This window comes from Zingiber officinale, chromosome 9B (genome assembly GCF_018446385.1).
Source record: "Zingiber officinale cultivar Zhangliang chromosome 9B, Zo_v1.1, whole genome shotgun sequence".
Lineage (NCBI taxonomy): Eukaryota > Viridiplantae > Streptophyta > Magnoliopsida > Zingiberales > Zingiberaceae > Zingiber > Zingiber officinale.
Window position 1 is genome coordinate 12,351,770 of NC_056003.1, and position 19,799 is coordinate 12,371,568.

General features: G+C 36.3%; 2 protein-coding genes across 4 annotated transcripts; one reads left to right on the forward strand and one right to left on the reverse strand.

Annotated features, from left to right (window-relative positions):
• Positions 1-6,164: 6,164 nt before the first annotated feature.
• LOC122023542 lies at positions 6,165-10,133 on the reverse strand. Its single transcript, XM_042581685.1, has 5 exons — positions 9,961-10,133; positions 9,446-9,486; positions 8,151-8,291; positions 7,791-8,066; positions 6,165-7,703 (listed from the first exon to the last, which is right to left on the reverse strand). The coding sequence occupies exons 3-5, from the start codon at positions 8,287-8,289 to the stop codon at positions 6,385-6,387; spliced, it is 1,734 nt and encodes a 577-aa protein (XP_042437619.1). The 5' UTR covers positions 8,290-8,291; positions 9,446-9,486; positions 9,961-10,133; the 3' UTR covers positions 6,165-6,384.
• A 91-nt stretch (positions 10,134-10,224) lies between these two features.
• On the forward strand, positions 10,225-14,607 carry LOC122023543 (mRNA-decapping enzyme-like protein). 3 transcript variants are annotated; one of them, XM_042581686.1, is made up of 6 exons: positions 10,225-10,591; positions 10,703-10,743; positions 11,943-12,087; positions 13,359-13,412; positions 14,082-14,202; positions 14,359-14,607. In XM_042581686.1, exons 1-6 carry the CDS (start codon positions 10,437-10,439, stop codon positions 14,434-14,436), a joined length of 594 nt encoding a protein of 197 aa, XP_042437620.1. In that variant the 5' UTR covers positions 10,225-10,436; the 3' UTR covers positions 14,437-14,607. The 3 variants fall into 3 exon arrangements, with proteins under 3 accessions (XP_042437620.1, XP_042437623.1, XP_042437622.1); XM_042581689.1 differs by having other exon boundaries at positions 10,422-10,595; XM_042581688.1 differs by having other exon boundaries at positions 10,422-10,591; positions 10,678-10,743.
• The last annotated feature ends 5,192 nt before the right edge of the window (positions 14,608-19,799 follow it).

Genomic DNA, 19,799 nt, shown 5'->3' on the forward strand with positions numbered 1-19,799 from the left:
TGATTTCTAATGTACCATGTTCTTGTCTGAGTGTGTGCAAAGTCTAAGTACCGCTAGTTCCCATACTACATACCCTTGAGGTTTCACATAGGGGTTCACTTTTTTGACGCGCATACATAGGGTGCGTCAAAGTTGTCTCTCCGTCAATACCAATGTCATCTCCGCCGGCCTTCATCTGACTCAGATTCTGGACAGGATCAATATACATTTAAGAGATACATTTAACCAAATACAAATATTTTAGTTTAATGGTTCACTAAGTTACTCAAAAGGCCTAGGGAAATCTAGGGGAATTAACAATCCTAGACGATGCAAAATAGAACATAAAAGAAAGAACAAGATGGAAGATTGCTGCTCGTTGGGAGATCAAACCCTGAATCCTCTGCTGTTTCTTCTTCCCCTTGCTTTCTCAAATTTCCTCCCCTTGGACCAGACATAAGGCTGTGTGGCACATCGAGAGGTTTGCCGAAGTGCTTAATAGCTTCCCTTGTGTTATTGGGACCCTTCAGGAGAATCTAAACATACAGAACAAGATTGGTTGGAATGCAAAAGATAAATGGAAAGAGAGCAAGTGACAATTAGTAGCAACATTCAGTAAGTTCTAAAATGATCTTTCATAGTCTTTCGGGACCATATGCAATGGTTAAACCCCCAACAGATAACTAAGATATTTAAGATTTGAATCTTAATTGTGGCTATAGGGTCGTGAGCACATGAGAGAGGGGGAGGGGTGAATCATGTGTATTTAAAAATGAATCTTTTTCGACTTTTCAAAATCAAGTGTGCAGTGGTATAAATCTAAATATAAAAGTGAAAATAGAACGCGGTCGATTTACTTGGTTCGGAGCCTTCGACGACTCCAAGACCCAGGTCCTTTTGATCTATCGACAGATAATCCACTAAATTTGAAATGAATATAAAATATAATGAACATGCAACACCCTACACTTCCTTTAAGCAATAATGTAAATGACTTAAAAAATTAAACTTTTACCCAACACAATGATGTCGAAGTGTGGAGCTCAGTTGTTAGCGTTGTTTTGCTGGCAGCGTTCAAATGTAGATGAGTAGTAGAACAACAGCGACATGAGGATGTAGCAGCAGAATAGTCAAGGAGTCATATAGAAGATATTTACCATGAATATTGTCATTGACCTTATTTTAAACAGTGTTGGAGGCGCCTCCAAAGCATTAGGTCACCTCCAATAGAGCTTATTCGATCCGCATAGTTTGATTTTTATCCAGACGAGGGCGTCTCCAATGGCTCCAAGGCGCCTCCAATGCACTCCGAGGCACTTCCAATGTGCTCTAGGGCATCTTCGCTCAGTGAACTTCTATCCCCGAAGTTTATCCGTGCGAGGGCGCCTCCATTAAGCTCCGAGGGTGCCTTCATGGAACAGTGCTTGAGTCAGAGCTACATGGAGGCGCCTCAAGCACTGTTCCTCTAAGGTTGAGATATGCATTTTAGCTTCTGCAAACCTGTTAGTCCAAATAACAAATGTACCATGCAAAATAGAGTTAGTAGAATAAAAATAAAATAATATTATTAAGTAGATTCTGTCTTACCAAGATTAGAATATGGTAAGACAGAATCTAATTATAATCTCATATTAGACTTCTAAATAGGATCTAGGCTAGACTAGCACCTACAGTCTCACTGTAATTTGTCCTCACTGGATCACTCTCCTCCAGTGCTTACCTTACTTACCATTGCAGGTTTACTTAACACTTGACCCATCATGACTTCAAGTCACATGCCCTATCTGAACTTTAGTCAATCGTCTAGTCCTCCGTGACCCGACTGGATTTCCTGCAACTATCTATTCCTCTCTGACTTAGCTGAACTTTCTGCTAATCGTCTAGTTCTCCTTGACTCGACTCGACTTCAACTTGGGGTGAATCACGTGTATTTAAAAATGAGTCATTTTCGACTTTTCAAAATCAAGTGCGCAGTGGAATAAATCTAAATATGAAAGTGAAAAATAGAATGCAGTTAATTTACTTGGTTCGAAGCCTTCGACTCCTCCTACTCCAAGACCTAGGTCCTTTGAACCTATCAACGAGTAATCTACTAAATTCGAAATGAATACAAAATATGATGAACGTGTAACACCCTACACTCCCTTTAAGCAATAAGTAAATGACTTAAAAATTAAACGTTTATCCAACACAATGATGTCAAAGTGTGGAGCTTAGCTGTTGGTGTTGGTTTGCTGGCAGTGTTCAGACGTAGATGAGTAGTAGAACAGTAGTGACGTGAGAACATAGCAGTAGAACAGTTAAGGAGTCGTATAGAAGATGTGTACCATGAGTGTTGTCGCTGACCTTCTTTTAAACAGTATTGGAGGCACCTCCAAAGCTTCAAGTCACCTCCAATAATGCTTATTCGATCTGCAGTGTTCAATTTTTATCCATATGAGGGTGCCTCCAATGGCTCCGAGGTGCCTCCAATGTACTCCGAGGTGCCTCCAATGTACTCCGAGGTACCTCCAATGCGCTTCAGGACGTCTTCGCAACTTCTATCTCCGAAGTTTATCTGTGCGAGGGCGCCTCCGCCATGTCCAGGGCGCCTCCATTGAGCTTCGAGGCGCATTCCAACAGCTCTGAGGTGCCTCAAGCACTGTTCATCCAAGGTTGAGTTATGCATTTTGGCTCTTACAATACTCGTTAGTCCAAATAACAAATGTACTATGCAAAATAGAGTTAGTAGAATAAAAATAAAATAATATTATTAATTAGATTCTATCTTACCAAGACCAGAATCTAATAATGATCTCAGCTTAAACTTCTAAAATGGATCTAAGTTGGATCAGCATCTATAGTCCCACTGGGATTCATCCTTACTAGATCACTCTCCTCCAGTGTTTTCCTTGCTTACCACTACAAACTTACTTAACACTTGACCCACCATGACTTCATGCTAGATGCTCCATCTATACTTCAACAATTGTCTGGTCCTCCCTAACTCGACTGGACTCCCTGGCAACTATCTTGTCATCTCTGACTTAGTTGGACTTTCTGCCAATCGTCTGGTCCTCCCTGGCCCGACTAGACTTCAACCTGATGTCTAGTCCCTATCAAGTGTTTCAGTCATGCACACTTGGTAAAAAGATTAGAATACACAACATTTAACTTTAAACCATTTTTCATTAATCAAAACCTGAGTTTGACCATTCGTGTTAACTGCACCAACAATATATCTTTTTTTGATATAATGACAACCTGAGTTAAAGTTAGAAAAATATGTAGCAAAAATAACATAATGAATATATTTAAGAGAAAAAAAAATAATTTAACATTTTAATCAATCTCTTAACTATTGTTGGGTTATGATTTTAATATTGTTCAGATTTTTCATTTTTTTTTTATCTTAAATCTTTATCCTCCCCTTTCATATTCATCAAAATATAAGTAGCAGAAAAGTAATAAGAGGAAGCCACCAACAAATATCCAAAAGAGTAAACATATATACAAAAAAGAGACAAATAAGTAAGTCAAACATATAGAAGGCACAAGTATATTAAACAAAAGGAACATAAACCAAAGTATTAAGAATATTTAAGGGTCATCAACAGATGAGGGTGGAGGGTGAATCATACAAATATTTTAAAAGAAGATATTTTCAGACAATAATTTTCAAAGTAATTTGAATAACTTTTTAAATATTTTTATTAATTTTCTTTGTTGAATACATGTATTTTTAAAATATTGTAAAAATTAATTTTCAAAAAAAATTGTACACTTTCAAATTGAAATATTTTAGAAGATATTTTTAAAAATATTTAAAATATAATTTTTCAAAGGAATTTTTAAAATATTTTTTAAGATATAATTTTTAAAAATATTTTCTAAAGTAAAATTTTGAAGAATATTTTTAAAAGAATTTTGGGAAGGAAAGAAGTTAAGTTGAAATTATGTTTTTTAACCGAGAATATAAACATTTGCAAACTCTTTTATATATATTTTTGTAAAGGTAATTTATTTTGAATCTCTTTTCAAACTACGTTTTGTAATAGAATCTTCCTCTGACACTCATTAGGATATCCTTATTACCCACAAGATAGACATCCATATAAAGAGTTATTGTTCTAGGGCAAATTCCCCTATAATTTATTTCTTTCTAGAGAATGTGGGATTGCTATGAAGGAGCCACTAAGATGATGATTTCATTTTTTTCTACCAATAAAACATTCAACAATATTAATAAATATTAAAAATAATAGATTAGCTAACCTGTAATAGTAGAGCTTGATGTCGAAATAATCCTACTTTTATGCCAATTGTTAACAAGCTTGTCTAATGTGTGTCGCTTAATTCAGAAATCATTTCCATCCATTAATTTTGCTAGCATGTCATTTGCAACTCAAACATGGGTATTCCGGCCAAATATCATGAAGGGTCAAATCATTAGTCAATAAACTCGCTAACATGCACATATTTTGAAGATCATCGATGAAGAAGATGAAAATACCTAAAACACTCAACGAATTCATGGGGGATAGATCTTTGGGTCACTCTGACAGTTAAGTTAGGGTTTACTTGAGGTGGTACTTTGAAGAACGTAGATATAGAAGAAAGGTACAACTTGGTGGAGTTGAAGTGAATTCAAAATCCTCAATCGTTACCTTCATGTGTGTCTATATCGTTGTCAAAAAGAGTATCTCCATGTAAATCAAAATATCATCATAGTAGGAGCAGATGAGGGAACCAGATTCGACAACCGTTGGTTGTCTCCCCAATCATCTAACGCCATGTATTAGCGGGGAGGGGATCATGTAAGCCAATCTTGAGAGTGAAAAAAGTTGGTGTCAATGTGAAATAGTCTTGAAAATGAACAAGTTAGGACCTGGGACAGAAAAAAGTCTGGGGTACAATGCTGTGAGAGGTGTTGATGACTGGAGTCGAAATAGAAATGATGTCAGCAATTGAGGCCAAGACTGAGAGATGGTACTAGGACCTGAGATTGAGACTGAGAGGATATCGGGGTTCAATGCTGAGAAAAAGTGTCAACGATTAGAGTTGAGACAAAGATGATGTCGACAATTGAAACCGAGACTGAAAGATGATGTCTGAATCCAATACTAAGATAGAGTGTCGATGACTGGAACTAAGACAGGGATGAAGTTGACAATTGAGCCCGAGACTAAGTGATGATGCTAAAACCTAAGGCTAAGTCAAAAATGATGTCAGGATCAGAAATCGAGACTATGAGATGATGTCAGTCGATACTAAGAGATAGTGTTGGGACATGGGACTAAGTCAGGGTAAATGTCGATGTCCGGATTAATTTGATCGGACTTAAGTCTCACCTAGGTTATATCTAATCATACCTAACTCACATTGATTTTGCCCGACAACTTTGCATATATTGACCCACAGGATACATGGGGGCGGAAGGAAACCGTCGTATCAATGGGAAAAGAATGGTTTCAAAGAGCAACTGGGAACCATAAAAAAGCGTCTGCATGCGCCCCACTGCACGTGGCCTGGTTGAGGGCAAATAGCTAGGCCATGCATGACCTCGCTGCAAGGCTGCAGCTGAGGTCGCACTTGGCCTCGTGACCTCACTATGATGTCGTAGCCGAGATTGCGCACAACAACAACTAGGTCAGCCATGACGAGGTCGCGACTAGACTGTCAACACACAAGGGGAAGAGGGGAGGAGAAGCAAACATAAAGAGAGATCGATGTGAGGAGATCACAAGAGTGAGGCGAGGAGATTGCAAGAGGAGCAAGGCGAGGAGATCAGCATGAGATCGCGAGAGGGCTACAGACGATTGGAAAGAAATTGGGAAAGTTTTTGGAAGGAATAAAGTAACTAATTAATTTAACGATGGATTTAAAAATTCTATTGCTAAGTTAACGACGAAAAATAATTCTATCACTAATTAGCTATGAAAAATTAATTTCATCACTAATTTCATACTAATCCATGATGTTCTTGCAGTGAATGGCGAAGAGACAATGTTGTCTACAATGATAATTAGTACAGACTCACATATTGATTACCAAACATTGAAACTTGACCTATATTAAGATAAATGAGTACTTAATTCCAACCATTTAAATTGAGTAAGCAATGTCAAGGAGATGTGCACTCGATTAATGTAAAACGTAAGTAGTTAGTAGTAGTAAACAGATTAGTGATCAAAAGAGGAAAAATATTGCCCTAAAAATTAATATAAATTCATCAACTTCAATCAAAGTGCAAGGAATGCCTTGAGTTCTGGATAAATGAGGCATTGAACTTTTACTTTACACCAATTTATCTACAAAGCACGACCCGACGCTACATCCACCAAAATGAACTATGTACCGAACAGAGAGCTTCGGAAGCTTTGACTCAGTTATGAATAAGGAAACAAAATACCTGACCAAAAGTTTTCATTTCTCAGAAGGCATTTCTCTGAACACCTCTTTTATGACATTGAAGGAGGATAAAAAGCCATCTGTCTTTGTTCCACAGCTATAACTCATATCCCAAGTGTCAAGGTCACAGTGGCCACCTGAAAACTCATCGTAAGTTAATCCAAACGGACCATCTTTCAGGTCATCCTTGTGCAGCAAGAATAAATGGTTGTCGAATGACCCATGTGGCAATGCAAAATTATCAGTAGGATCACAGGAATTAGTCGCGTTGTGTTGGCTTTCAAAGGATGTGCATGAATCATCTTGAATATTGTGGTCTGCAGCACTGGAAACAAGATTCGACTTTGTATGAATAAATTCTTTCATGTCACCTTTATAGCCAGTCAGCTTGTCATAATGGTGATCCTCTGCATCATCAGTCTCCTCGGTTATTTCCATTTCATTAAGTTCATCTTGACCAGAACCGTCATCTACACCTTCAACAAGAGAGTCCACTGCAGAATCAACGTCATCATCATCTGTTGCATATTCGCCACTCTCACTTTCTTGCAATTCGTCGTCATCACTGTCTATGTGCAGCGGGTCCAACCTATTCTGGACAGCTCGTTTTCTGAGCATAAACACGTTGAAGTAGTAGCTTACAAGGTCTTTGCTACTTTTACTAGGAAAATACTGAGGCAGCTTATTCCAGAAATTCTGGCCTAGTGAGACAGGATATGAAGACACAATTTCATGGAACAGTTGCTCCTCCTCTTCAGTCCATTTTTGAGCCACAACCTCACCCATATTGTTGAAACCCAACTCTGAGAATCTTTCCTGCCCCAAATCTTGCTTGACCATTTCTCTTGCTCTTGTGACATGCTGTCTCACGCATCTGATGGAACCATCATCAGAACAACTACAATCCAACACGTGAGGTAAGGCTACAACCTCTGAAGCCAGTAAAGCACAATCAGGCATAGGCATCAAATGTGTCCCAAGCCATTTGTGGCAATCAGTTCCACGATAATTGCATGAAGTTTCAGAATTCCTTAATTGATTATCGAATTCACGAGGTCTCCATTCTGGAATATCAGCGTGATGATTTGCTCCTACAGGAACGCGTTTCCAATTGAATTCACAAAATGTAGGTGAGAAAATCTCGTTATCATGATTACACTCAGATGCTTGACATCTATTTCCAGAAAAATTAGAATGCAATGTTAGCCTGGTAGGTGAGTCCAAATCATTTTCATGACTAGTATTCTGTGCAAACAAATGACTGCTCTTAGCTTCACTAGCAAATTCATCAGCAATAGTGTCAACAGCACTATCCTCCAAGTCCTCAATAGAACCTAAAAATATATACTTATGATCAGACATTCCTGGTTCAACCATGTGTTAGTTAATTAGACCATGAAACAACCAAATACTTGTACTACCTGGAGATGGCGGCTTAGACGCACCGGAGTGAATTTCTTCAGGAGAAATTGACTGCAAATGATGATCTATTTGTTTTAAGCGCTTGCCTACTTGCAGAGAAGACTCATAATCAGAAAGTGACCTTTTTCCATTATCCGACAAAATAACTTCACTGGTATTGCCTGTCATCCATGCCAAAGTAGGATTGTCACTGAGATCACTTCGAAGATTGTCATAAAGATCAGCAGTCACATTTATGAACTCTTTGTGATAGCTAGACGAATCATTCTCCACATCTTCGGAGCATAAGAAAAGTGTAAGGATATCTTGCCTAAGTCCCAGTAACTTGTAGGTAACTTATAAGTGTTAACTAAAGTTACCCGAAAGAAGTGCCTTAGCAGGGACAGATTCATAGAAATTTTCTCCAGCAAATGGTGCAAGTTGATCGCCGCAAACAAGATGTCTTCCATTTACATGGAATTGGTAGGAAAAAGATGTATCATCATAGTTAAACACCATCTCTATCCTACAGAATTAGCAATTAGATGTCATAAGAATGAATAGATATACGAACAGAATTGTTCAATAGAGGTCCTTGTATGATAATATTGATAAGAGCAGCTGGTTGTATGAAATTTTTTTTTCTATAGTTATAGGAGTACATCAAGAGTCAGCTTTAAGTCTTTATTTCTTAACAATAGTAGTAAAGGAACTCACTCCGGGTTCAAGATAAACACTCTAAAGGTATGTTATTTGCAGATGATGTTCTGCTATTTAATAAAAAAAAATTATTGGATAAAATTCAAAGATTGAATTAAGCAGAGAACATTTACAGATTAGAGAGTTTAAGATAAATGGAACAAAAACTAAATATATGAATTTTATTTTCAATGAACATATGATAAAGAAGGGGTGGAAAAAAAAGAGAGGGCCTGCTAGAATCTTGTGCAATCACATGTGCCCTTTAGGCTAAGGAAATTTTACAAGATCCGACTATCATATTTATGGATTTGAATGTTGAGCTGCTAGCAAGCAAATGGCGAAAAAGATAATGTAGTAGTGGTGAAAATGTTAAAATGGTCATGTGGAGTTTCAAGAAAGGATATAATAAAAGATACTAGGTAGCTGCAAAAATAATAAAATGAAAGGAAGTAGATTGAGACAGTGTGAATATGTATAAAGGCTACTAATAAATACTAGAATTAGATCAGTCAAATCAATTAGCGTAGGTGTGATGGAAAGAGAGACCAAAGAAAATCATTTGCCAATGCAATCAAAATTAATTAGATCATATATGAATACTAAAAGTAATACAACTTTGCATAAAGCTCAATGAAGGTATAAGATTTATGTAGTCAACTGCAAATAGTTCGGAGACTATTTGGGAGAAACATGGCTTGATGAATGATGACTCTTTCAAGCCGAATGATCATGAACACTATGATGTTTTTGTTGTGGAGTTTGCATATGATTCCCACAAAACCAAAGTCTAAGCATGACAAACAATAGTTCGTAAAAAGCAATGATAGCCAAACATTTTCTTCTTAAACCAACACAATGGTAAAGCGTACAACTAAACAAAGAATAGTGAACATAGTTATAAATCATGATTCATCAATTCACTTAGCAAATAATTGAAAGCATAAACAAAGGAAGGATTTGTCACTGTATTTACCTTTAAGGAAAAGTCCACAAATAACACAGCGCACCTTGGGCCTGGCATGGTGGTTTACTAACGCAATTAGACCGACAGATGATAAACAATCAATCACAAATTATAAAAAAAGATTTTTGATTGCACATCAGGAGAAAACGCGGAAAATGACTTAATAGCAAAAGAAAAGTTCATATAATCAAATTAAAAGCACTTTGTCAAAGCATTTCGAGTTAAATTCTTCACGTATAAAGTCAATTCGAGCAAGAGATAGTCCCTTGTGACAATTAACCCAATAACTAGGGCCAAATACGGAAGCTCAAAACCCGAAACGGTAGACCGGCCGAGATCTTGCAGCCGTGAGAATGACAATAAATCTCAAGAGGGTAAACTTCGAAAAATCCAAAACAAGGCCGGAGATCCGAGGAAATAGTTTGACAACGTCGCTAATCGATACCTGGAACAAACCCTAACCCTAGATTAGATCTCGACATCGAACCAACATATAGGGGAGATCAATCAACACATGATCCTACCTGAATCGATACTCAAGCCTCTCCACAGTTGCCTTCAAGCTCCGCCTCCGGTCGTGGCTGATCCTCGCCGATTGATTCGAGTCCGCCTTCGAAGACGAGAAAGAGGGCGTCGATCTACAGTAACCAGCCCCTTTCTTAAATAAACTCGATTCAAATAAACCCGGTTCATCCAACCTGACCAATTAAGCCCGGTTGGTGATTAAAATGTCTAATTTGAGAGCTTCAAAAATTTTAGAACCAAACTGAAAATGTCCCAAAATCTCAGAGAGCTCTATTTTCTTTTCGCGCTGTTTTATTATTATTGTTTCGCCATTTTCGTCTCTCCGTTCCATCGCCTCTACCTCTCGATCCGAATTCCTACGCTGAAGATCGATTTCTGTCGTTGTTGTCGTGTATATTCCTCGTTTCGTCTTCTCGACTGACGTCTGCTCGAACTGCTTCTAGGGCGATTTAGGCTTTGGTCGAGGGCTAGGAGGATGACGCAGAGCGGGAAGTTGATGCCAAATCTCGACCAGAACAGCACCAAGCTCCACAATCTTACCGTACTCCAGCGGGTCGATTCCTTCGTGGAGGAGATCCTCATGACCGCTGCCCATGTCACCGTCTACGAGTTCAACATCGAGCTCAACCAGTGGGTACATCTCGACTGGAAAATTTCGTTCTTTTTTGTTCGGATATTTTGGATGGCTTTCGGTTGGTTTGTCTTATTTGATCTAGGTTTCTTTTTGTTTGTTTCCCTCAGAGCCGTAAAGACGTGGAAGGATCCTTATTCGTTGTCAAGAGGTAGCTCGGAATCTTGCTTCTCGGGCATTCCAGGATGTTTAAAAAAAATCACTTTTATGTCCAAATTGGAAGTGTCCGTGAATCGCTTTTGTCTTTTTCTTATTCTTTACATTCTGACACTTCGGCTGATAATAACTGATACATAGGATTTAGTGATATCTAGATTTCCCTTGTTCGCGTTCCTGTCTCTGGAGAATTTGCACGGACCTGTAGGTTGTGATTTGTGCCTTTCAACTGATGACTTTTGAGTGCGATCACTTACATTTGTTGATTATTATTATTATTTTCTTAACAGCTGCTGTAGCTAGTATTTCGTTGGATTATGAATTTTCTTGATTCTCTTATTGCCAATTATTAAGCACAAAACAAATGATTTTATATGTGCAGGAATGCACAGCCCAGATTTCAGTTCATCGTGATGAACAGACGTAATATGGATGAGAAATCAGTCCATGTTAAAGTTGAGAAGTTATAGCATTTTCTGACATTTCTTATTACCAATTATTTAGTTTTCTACACTGCTGTAGTCGCATAAACTAAAAGTAGTGAAAAATTATTTCTCTAGACCTATAATTGGAAACTTTAGTTGGAGGATTTCATGGATATTTTACCTGCCTTGATATTTCTCTAGGTTTAGTAGACCAGTGATCCTATTGTAGTTGTTTCTTAGGCGGAGCGAACAAGGTTTTTAAGGTCTTATGCTAGAGTGGGAATACTATGGAATCATGCATATAAATTATAGCTTGTTGTAGTTTAGGGAAGGAGGAATTCGCCCACTTGTTTCTTCATATCTCTGAAGACCTATTCTTGAAAGAGGCTAAGGAAAGGAGATGGATACAATAACATAGAGACAAGAAGATTGGGTTTTCCTACTATTGAAATGGGTATAATGTCTTAAACAGGATCATAGTAGGTTTCCTTTTATTCTGCTAAGTTCATTTTTACCTCCTCCCTAACCCAAACACTTTAATTATGCCAATAGAAAACTTTTTTTTAGTTCCTTCCTTACCCAAACACTTCTAACCCTAATTTATTTAACTTGCAAAATTATAGGAGCTGGTTATCTTTTATGCTTATGTATATATATTACCTAAAATGTTGTCAATTTATCCTTTTATGATAATGCCAGTATATATCATATTATATATGAACGTCAGTCGGAAGGTTCATCATTCTTATGTTGCTTGTTTGATTAGCAGATAATCTAGTTGAGAATCTTTTGGGAGATTTTGAGTATGAAGTTCAGGTTCCATATCTTTTTTACCGAAATGCTGCTCAAGAAGTCAATGGCATTTGGTTTTATAATTCACTTGATTGTGAAGCAGTGACAAATCTTTTTCTCAGGTACTAATTTGTTATTTTTTCAAGGTGCTGCTAAAGTGATTTCTGATACGACATTTTGCTATGCATCATTTCTGTAAGAATATTCTTGTTTATTCCATTATATCTAAATGCTTAAAGGACTTATAGCTGGTTATTGCCAAAGGACAACCCGGTGCACGAAGCTCCCGCTATGCGGGGTCCCTAGGAAGAATCTATTGTACGCGGTTTTACCATACTTTTTGCCAAAACAAAGAAAAAAAATTCTAATTCATAACTAGCCATTGTGATTCATACGACAAGATTCAGGACAAATCTTGGAGGAATCTAGAATCTTATAATTTCTCTTCTTTATGATTGCATCCCTATCTTTTTTAAAAGAATAAAGATTCAGGACCTCCTCTGCATTTACTTTTTGCGCTTTTTGGCTTGTTGTGCATTTGATGGTGAATGTTTACGCAATGTTATTGGAGTATCATTGTTTTCTTAATTGGTTGGCAAATTCAACCATACACATGTGCGCATATGATTATACAGCAGAGGTCCATCTGGAATATAGCATATACAATTAGTTTCAGTATATGGGATCAAATGAAATATGCACCCGCATATGTAGGCTATGCAGGCATATATGCAGCCAATGTGGCCATATTCATGTTTGAACCAGCTTGGTCTGAAGCAAATCAAATAAACAACCCTAGTTATCACTTTTTTATTCTCTTCTCCAATTAATTTTGAAATTGTGAAATACATTTATAAACTAAATGACGCTTTACGATAATAGTATTTGGTATCATTTGTAAGAATAGGTTATTACCTAGTAAGCAAGTCAGCAAAGACATCATTAAAAGGCATCAAGTTTATTATATGACACTTAATGATAGTACGTCAAATGTTTTGCTGATGGTATTTGTAACAAGTACCTTTAGGAAGCATCTAACTTGTTTTGGGGTGGGGAGGGGGGAAGGTGGAAGGGGGAGGGGGAGGATTGAATGTCTTGCAAAAGGAAGATGCGAAGGATCATTTGTTAAGATGTATAAGCATATGCCATTCCTATTTCATTAGCTATGAATGGGGAAGATGTGAATGATCATTTCTTATGATATACAAGCTTAGGTCTTTCCTCTGCATTGGCTATGCAGGCCCTTCTCTATTAGCTTTAAGTTTTTCTTTTGTACATGATTAATTAGTACTGGATATGCTATTCAGTGTTACTCTTTCTTGATGTCCTTTTATGCGTTGCACTTCTAATTTCATTAATTATGATACATTAAGCTGATACATTTTTTATCCAGGATACTAAATGCTTATTCTAAAGTGCCTCCAAAGCCTAAGGTAACTTCTAAAAGGTATTTCTCATATCATTCTGATCCTGGTATACAAATTTTTAGTTGTCTTATCAGAGTGATACTAGTATTCTTTTGCAATGCATTCATCCCTTGTTTAACATGCAGTTTCTTGTTTTATTTGGCTTCCCTTGAATTCCTAGGAAATGATGAATTATGGTCTTTTGTTTAGGCTCTTTTGAATGATGGACACTACCATGATTAGTATGGTTCTGAATTAGTTAATTACTTATGTTCATTTGAATGAGAATATTCAGTGGATTTTAGGCCTGGTTCTACTTGGTCCAGTGGTAGAAAAAATTCTCTGTGGCTGACCATGGGCCAATTTGTTCCTTTCTCCTGCTGCTTGCTTAGATTGTCATCACTTACGATGTTCAGTTTTAGTGATCCACTGGTGTCTAAATCAACAAATTGAGTCTAAATCAACAAATTTTTTGCGCTTGCAAGTGTGGATTTCGTTTTAAATGAATTATGGGTGTGATTGCTGATGAATTTATTTCATTAGCACTTTTGCTTAAATTTATGTCTTCTCTCCTTCTCACATGTTTGCTCCAATCATGGTAGATGATGATACCCTCCTCCCCTTTGCCATTTGCTTTCATATATGATATACAGTACACGGTGAGAGTATTTTTCTTGGCTGTTTCCATGAGCTTTTTCTTATTGCAACAGTGAATTTGAAGAGCTTGAAGCTGTGCCTACTTCATCAATCATTGAAGGCCCTCTTGAGCCGACATCAGCTGCTACACCAACTCCCGATGTTGCTGATGAGACATTTGTGAAGTTCTTCAGTGTATGTTTTCTGCTGAATAGTTTCTTTCATCATATTTCCTATCAATTGCGACATGTTTTTTTAAATTCTCACTTGGTGTCTTCTGTTAACGTTTTAACTGCTTTTCTGGATTTAAAATTTTATTGACTAACTGTTTCTGACATTTTATTTCTTCAGAATGCTGAAATATCGAAAACGCATCAATTGCAGCAATCAGCGACCAGTCACCTCTTGCTTCTGTACCTGTTCCTGTAGCTACGCAAGCATCAAGCCTCAATCCTCAATCCACCTGTTTTGCCAACTGTTCAGTCAGTATCCGTTCCGTCAGTTCCATCCACTCCCCAATTGCTGATTTTGGATAATCTTGAATCTAGCAATGGAAGCAGCAGCAGCCCTACAAATCTGGTGAAACCTTCATTTTTCTTGCCTGCATTTGCACTGTTAATGCCTTCAGTACCATCCTCTGTTCCAGCAGCTCCTCCCCTCCATCCTCCGGCTACAATGCAGCTTCCTTTTGGAACTCCACTACTACAACCCTTTCCCCCGCCCACTCCATCTGCATCTCTTGCTCACTCAAAGCTTTGGAGCAGTAATCACAAGAGACAAAGTCCGTGATACTGAGGATTTTTCAGGTAAATTTCTTCCCATTACATTTCTCATCACTTATTTTCATTTCATTCTTTGATCACGTTTGGCTTAAAAAAGTGTTTTTCCCTTTAATTTTGTCCTATTTAAGCTGTATCTTTTATTGATGAGGCACCTAAAACCATTTATCCATAACTCAAAATCTTAATCATCTAAAAGTCACGAGACAAAAACTTTTTAAATATTTAATTTTTAATTCATGATGGCAAAAGGTGAGTACGTTCGTTTTCAACGCCTTCAGCATTTTCATCAATTCGTCTCAGGGTCAATACGAAGAAAGTAAATCATGGATGACTACTAATCTTTGGAATAATGATTGACTCATAAAAAAGATATTTACTTTAGCTATATCAAAATTTGAATCTTAGACTTTATGATATACTAATCTTTAGTTCACTGTGGCAAAACATAAACTAATCTTTAGTTCACGTGGCAAAAGGCGAAATCGTTCACCCTCAGCGTCCCCGTCGTACCCGACCCAAGACCATCACGAGGGAGGTAAAATCTTACCTCCAGGATTATATAAAAAAAGTCCGAACTAATATTTTTTAAATTATTTTTTTTTACAGAATAATGATTCCATTGACATTGTATATCGGGAGCTCCTAAATGCACATTATTCGTTACAAACAAGACAGCATTAGGGTTGGTCGATATAGTTGCTAATTGTGCAGGATTTCCTGTCGAGTTATTGCAGCAAAAACAAAAAAAAAAAAATTAATGCCACCCGACCCAGTATCTCCGTCAGCCCGTTCTTGCCAACACGGGACATGGAACTTTTGTTTATATTGTCAGTTGGGCTGTATATGAACGGGAATTATTTCCGCTTTTACTTTTGGTCTGCCATTGATATTTAGCAGGAATCAATATAGAGATCGTGCTCTCATTTCTGCTCCCTGATCTTTCAGCAGCGGCCACTGTAAAATAGATGTAAAAGATTCGCTGTTTGGATGGTGATTCGTTCCGAACAATGACCTGGTTCGGCGGGTCACTGAGAGTACGGCGGCTGTCTGAATCTGAGTAAAAGCAAGGCCTAGGGGCGACAGAGTGGCAGGATCGTGTTATCTTGGGTTGGAGATTTACTTGGCATTTTATAGGCTTTGTGATGTCAAAGAGTACGAATATTTAATAAGTTTTAAAATTAATTTTATTTTTATCCCATTGTATTCGTTCATGCCTAAATCAATTGTTAAAGTATTACAATTGATTTGAATATTGTTCATCAGCATAATAATAATAATAATAATAATAATAATAATAATAATACTAATACAGAGAGTTTATTATCTTCAAATATTATTTTCATAGGTCTTATTAAACATAATAATTTTTAAACACGAATTTTTTAATCCATGGTTAAAATTACGGTGAATATATAATTTGGTAATTTTAAAATTTATATACCTGATTTGAGTATTGGATAACTATGAGTATGGTTAAGTAATTTGTCAATTTTTCTATTTGAGTTGTTAGTCCATGAGGGTGAAAGTTTTCAGTGTCCGTATCGGTCAAATCATGGTAGATATGCGTCATTAACGTAAAGTCAACTTCCAATAGTATCTACTAATTTATGCTCTCTTTATGGAATGAAAGGAAAGAAATACAGGTGGAGTGGAGAAGTAAAAAAAAAAAACCTAGCCGAGAGCTCACAACTATTATTATTACTATTTTATTAATCCAGTATCCAAATTCCTATTAATTTTAAAGGTGAGCGACGTTCCATATTTCGTCCATCGATAAATTTAGATGGTAAAGGTGTTCGGTTGACTTTTAGATATTCAACTTTAATTTTATAATTAAAGGATAATAAACTTCTGAACTGTCGTCCTAAGTGTAAGGACAGAGCTAAGTTAGTAGTTTAGTATAGGTAATTTACAACTATTGCCGATGGATACGTAATAGAGGATGTCTCCCTCGGTCTGATTTTGATGGCAAACCTGACAATATTATAGCAGTTGAAGCTCTCCATTTTACAAGTCGTTTACATAATATGAAGTTAGTAGAGTCAAAATTATATATTATATTATTTCAAAGGCACCACTTTTAAAATGTGAAAATCATACGTACATAGAGTTAACATGACCAAAATCATACATTGAGATCTTGTGGCACATGATTTTAGCAAGAAATCCTGTATAAGGCAACAGGGATACTATTTTCATTGATTAGTTATGACACCCACATAAGGCCAATCTAACTATTGCATTACAATAGTTTAGACTATCGACAACACAATTTAATATTTTTTTTTCATATTCTTCCCTCCTAGAATTTAATAATTTCAGTAAATTTTTTTGATTTATTCATTACTACACTAGGAAAAGAGCTATGATATGACATGTCCCTTGAATTCACTCTGGTCTCAGAACTAGACCCAAAAACTATGGACATGAAGCATGAATAGCGTGAGCTGTGAGCACTCTTCTTCCTCCCCATCCTTGGCATTTTTTCAAACACCTAAAGATTGTATTATTTGTGTATAGTATTTTTAGCTGCCCACACTGGGCCGGACTGGTTCCATCCCAGTGTAAGTGCTTTCTGATTTATTTGGTGGTAGATGAATCGAATCGGTCACTCCAACTTCAACATTATCTAATTTGATTAATTATTTTTTTTTTCATCGATAAATTTAAAAGTGTACAAAATAATTCGTCCAACAACTGACTTTCACAGCTAGGAGTTCACGGTAAAGCCAGTCTTGTCACAATTATGAATTTATGATTCCTAACTAGGTCATGAATTTACTCTCGGCACGAATGATTCGCAAGATGGCCAGCGGCACAATTTACTACCAGCCGAAGCTTGCAACCGTGATTCATGGCTGGACTAGAGCTCGCAGCCACGATTTGTAACCATGCAGGGAGCTCACAGTTGCGAGTTTACCAGGAGTTAGTTTTGTGAGAGAAAAGGGTAAAAATCAGAAGGAGGTCTGTTTTTTTATTTCCAAATCATTAAAAAGTGTTCCATTTTAATTTTTTAATCAAAAGAATGTCTTCTCTATTTGTACAATTACTTAACTATCTGATTCTCATTTTTAGAGAAAATTTATATGCAGTCCCTAATAAAAATAAAATTTTGTATATAGTTCTATTGATAAAAATTTTTATTTTCACTCCTGAGTCAAATATAATGAACATCAATTTTTCAGATATTAACTACTCTGGTTATCAATTTTTATTTTTTTAATTTGTGATATTTTCAGATATAAAAAAACTAAAAATAAGTATAATTTTTCTTAAATTCAGCATATTAAACTATGATTTAGTATATTTTCTATCAAATTGAGCATGATTTTTTTTCCACATTAATTGGATGGAAAATATATAGATTTTCTTTAAATAATACTCAATTGGATGGAAAATATATTAGATTTTTTTAAATGATATTATGTGAAGTAGATTTTTCACATAATTATGTGAAGTAGACTTTTATCTAATTAGGACTTCACATAATCCGATAAAAGGTTGTAAAATAAATTTTTTAGCGAAACTACGAACATAAGTATGAATGTCTTCTGGAATAGTATTCGGTAATCCTGCCAGGCGCACCTCAGATGCTCTTTGTAAAGCTGTAGTCTTATTTTGTTCATTGAATTGGGCTAAAGTTAAGTATTCTGGTCTGATAGGAGTAATGTTGTGTTCTGTTGATGAAGTTTCTGCCAGGCTGTTCTCGGGAGTATGTTGTACAATTTGAGCATAAGTGAAAGTATGTGTATCAAGGCTAGTAGCTTGTATTGGTGTCGTTTGCAAAGTTGTACTAATAAAGAAATGTGGCCCTAGATGGGCTTTGGCTGCTATAAAAGCCTCTTCAAGCGAATAGTGGCCCTTAAAGTATGGATGTTCTAAGTTTTGAATGACTAAGTTGGTTTCTTCCCATGTAGAGTATACCCCTGCCTGAGGTCCTGAAAAGACCACGTAGCAGGAAAAAAAAATTTCCTGCTGATTTTTGGATAATAGTAAGGAAATAGTTGGAAAGAGCGTTAATCATAATAATTTTATGTTCAGAGCTCCCTGGAAGTGTAGGGATATGCCAAATATTGTCAATAAGACAATTTTGGATGTGATCAAGTCTGTCTCTGCCAGCAAATCGAAAATGATCTTCTGGTTGTGTGAATAGTTGTAAATCCTGAGTACCAAAACGCATGATTTTGGTGGAAAAAGTACAAACTTTCCTTGGTATGTCCATCCTGTAAGCTCAAAAAGTAAAAAGTTAATGCAGCAGTCGTGATAATGTATCTGCTAAAGAATTATTAACTCCTTTTATATGTTCCCATTGTATCTTAAGTCCCTTGTTGATTATGGTATCTGTAAATTTTAACCAACGCTTTGTATTGAGGCCTTTCTGACTGTTTTCATTTGTTGACCATATTGAACTATGACTTCACAGTCTGTTCTAATAAGAATTTCTGGTTTGTTACAAATAAATAATTTAAAAGCTTCTAAACAGTAAATAACAGATAAGATTTCATAATTTATGGATGTCAAATGCCCTTTTTCGTGGTATTTTCCATATGCATATCATTATAAGACTTCTGTTGATTTAGGTTCATATTTGGATGTTTTGCGATATAAGATACTGCCCAGCCATTCTCACAGCTATCTGTTTCAATAATTAAATAATCTGAGTCAAGGGGTAAAGTTAATTTAGGAATAGTTTTAACCAATTGTTTAATTTGCTGGACTAAAGCAATATCTTGTTGGTTGAAATGTTTTTTGTTTAGCCAAAGATGTCTTATTGTATAAAGGTCCACTAATTTTTCCTATATCTTTTAGGTAGGGTCTTGCATTATTGTAGAAGACCTAGAAATGCTCTTAATGTCTTAGTATCTTCCATTTTGTCTGGAAAGACTAGAATTTTAGTTGAAATATGAGGTTGTAAGGTGATTTGTCCTTGGCCTATCTCGGCTCCTAAGAATTCAATATGTGTAACTGTTAGTTTCATTTTCTTTCATGAAATAATCAAACCATGTTTTT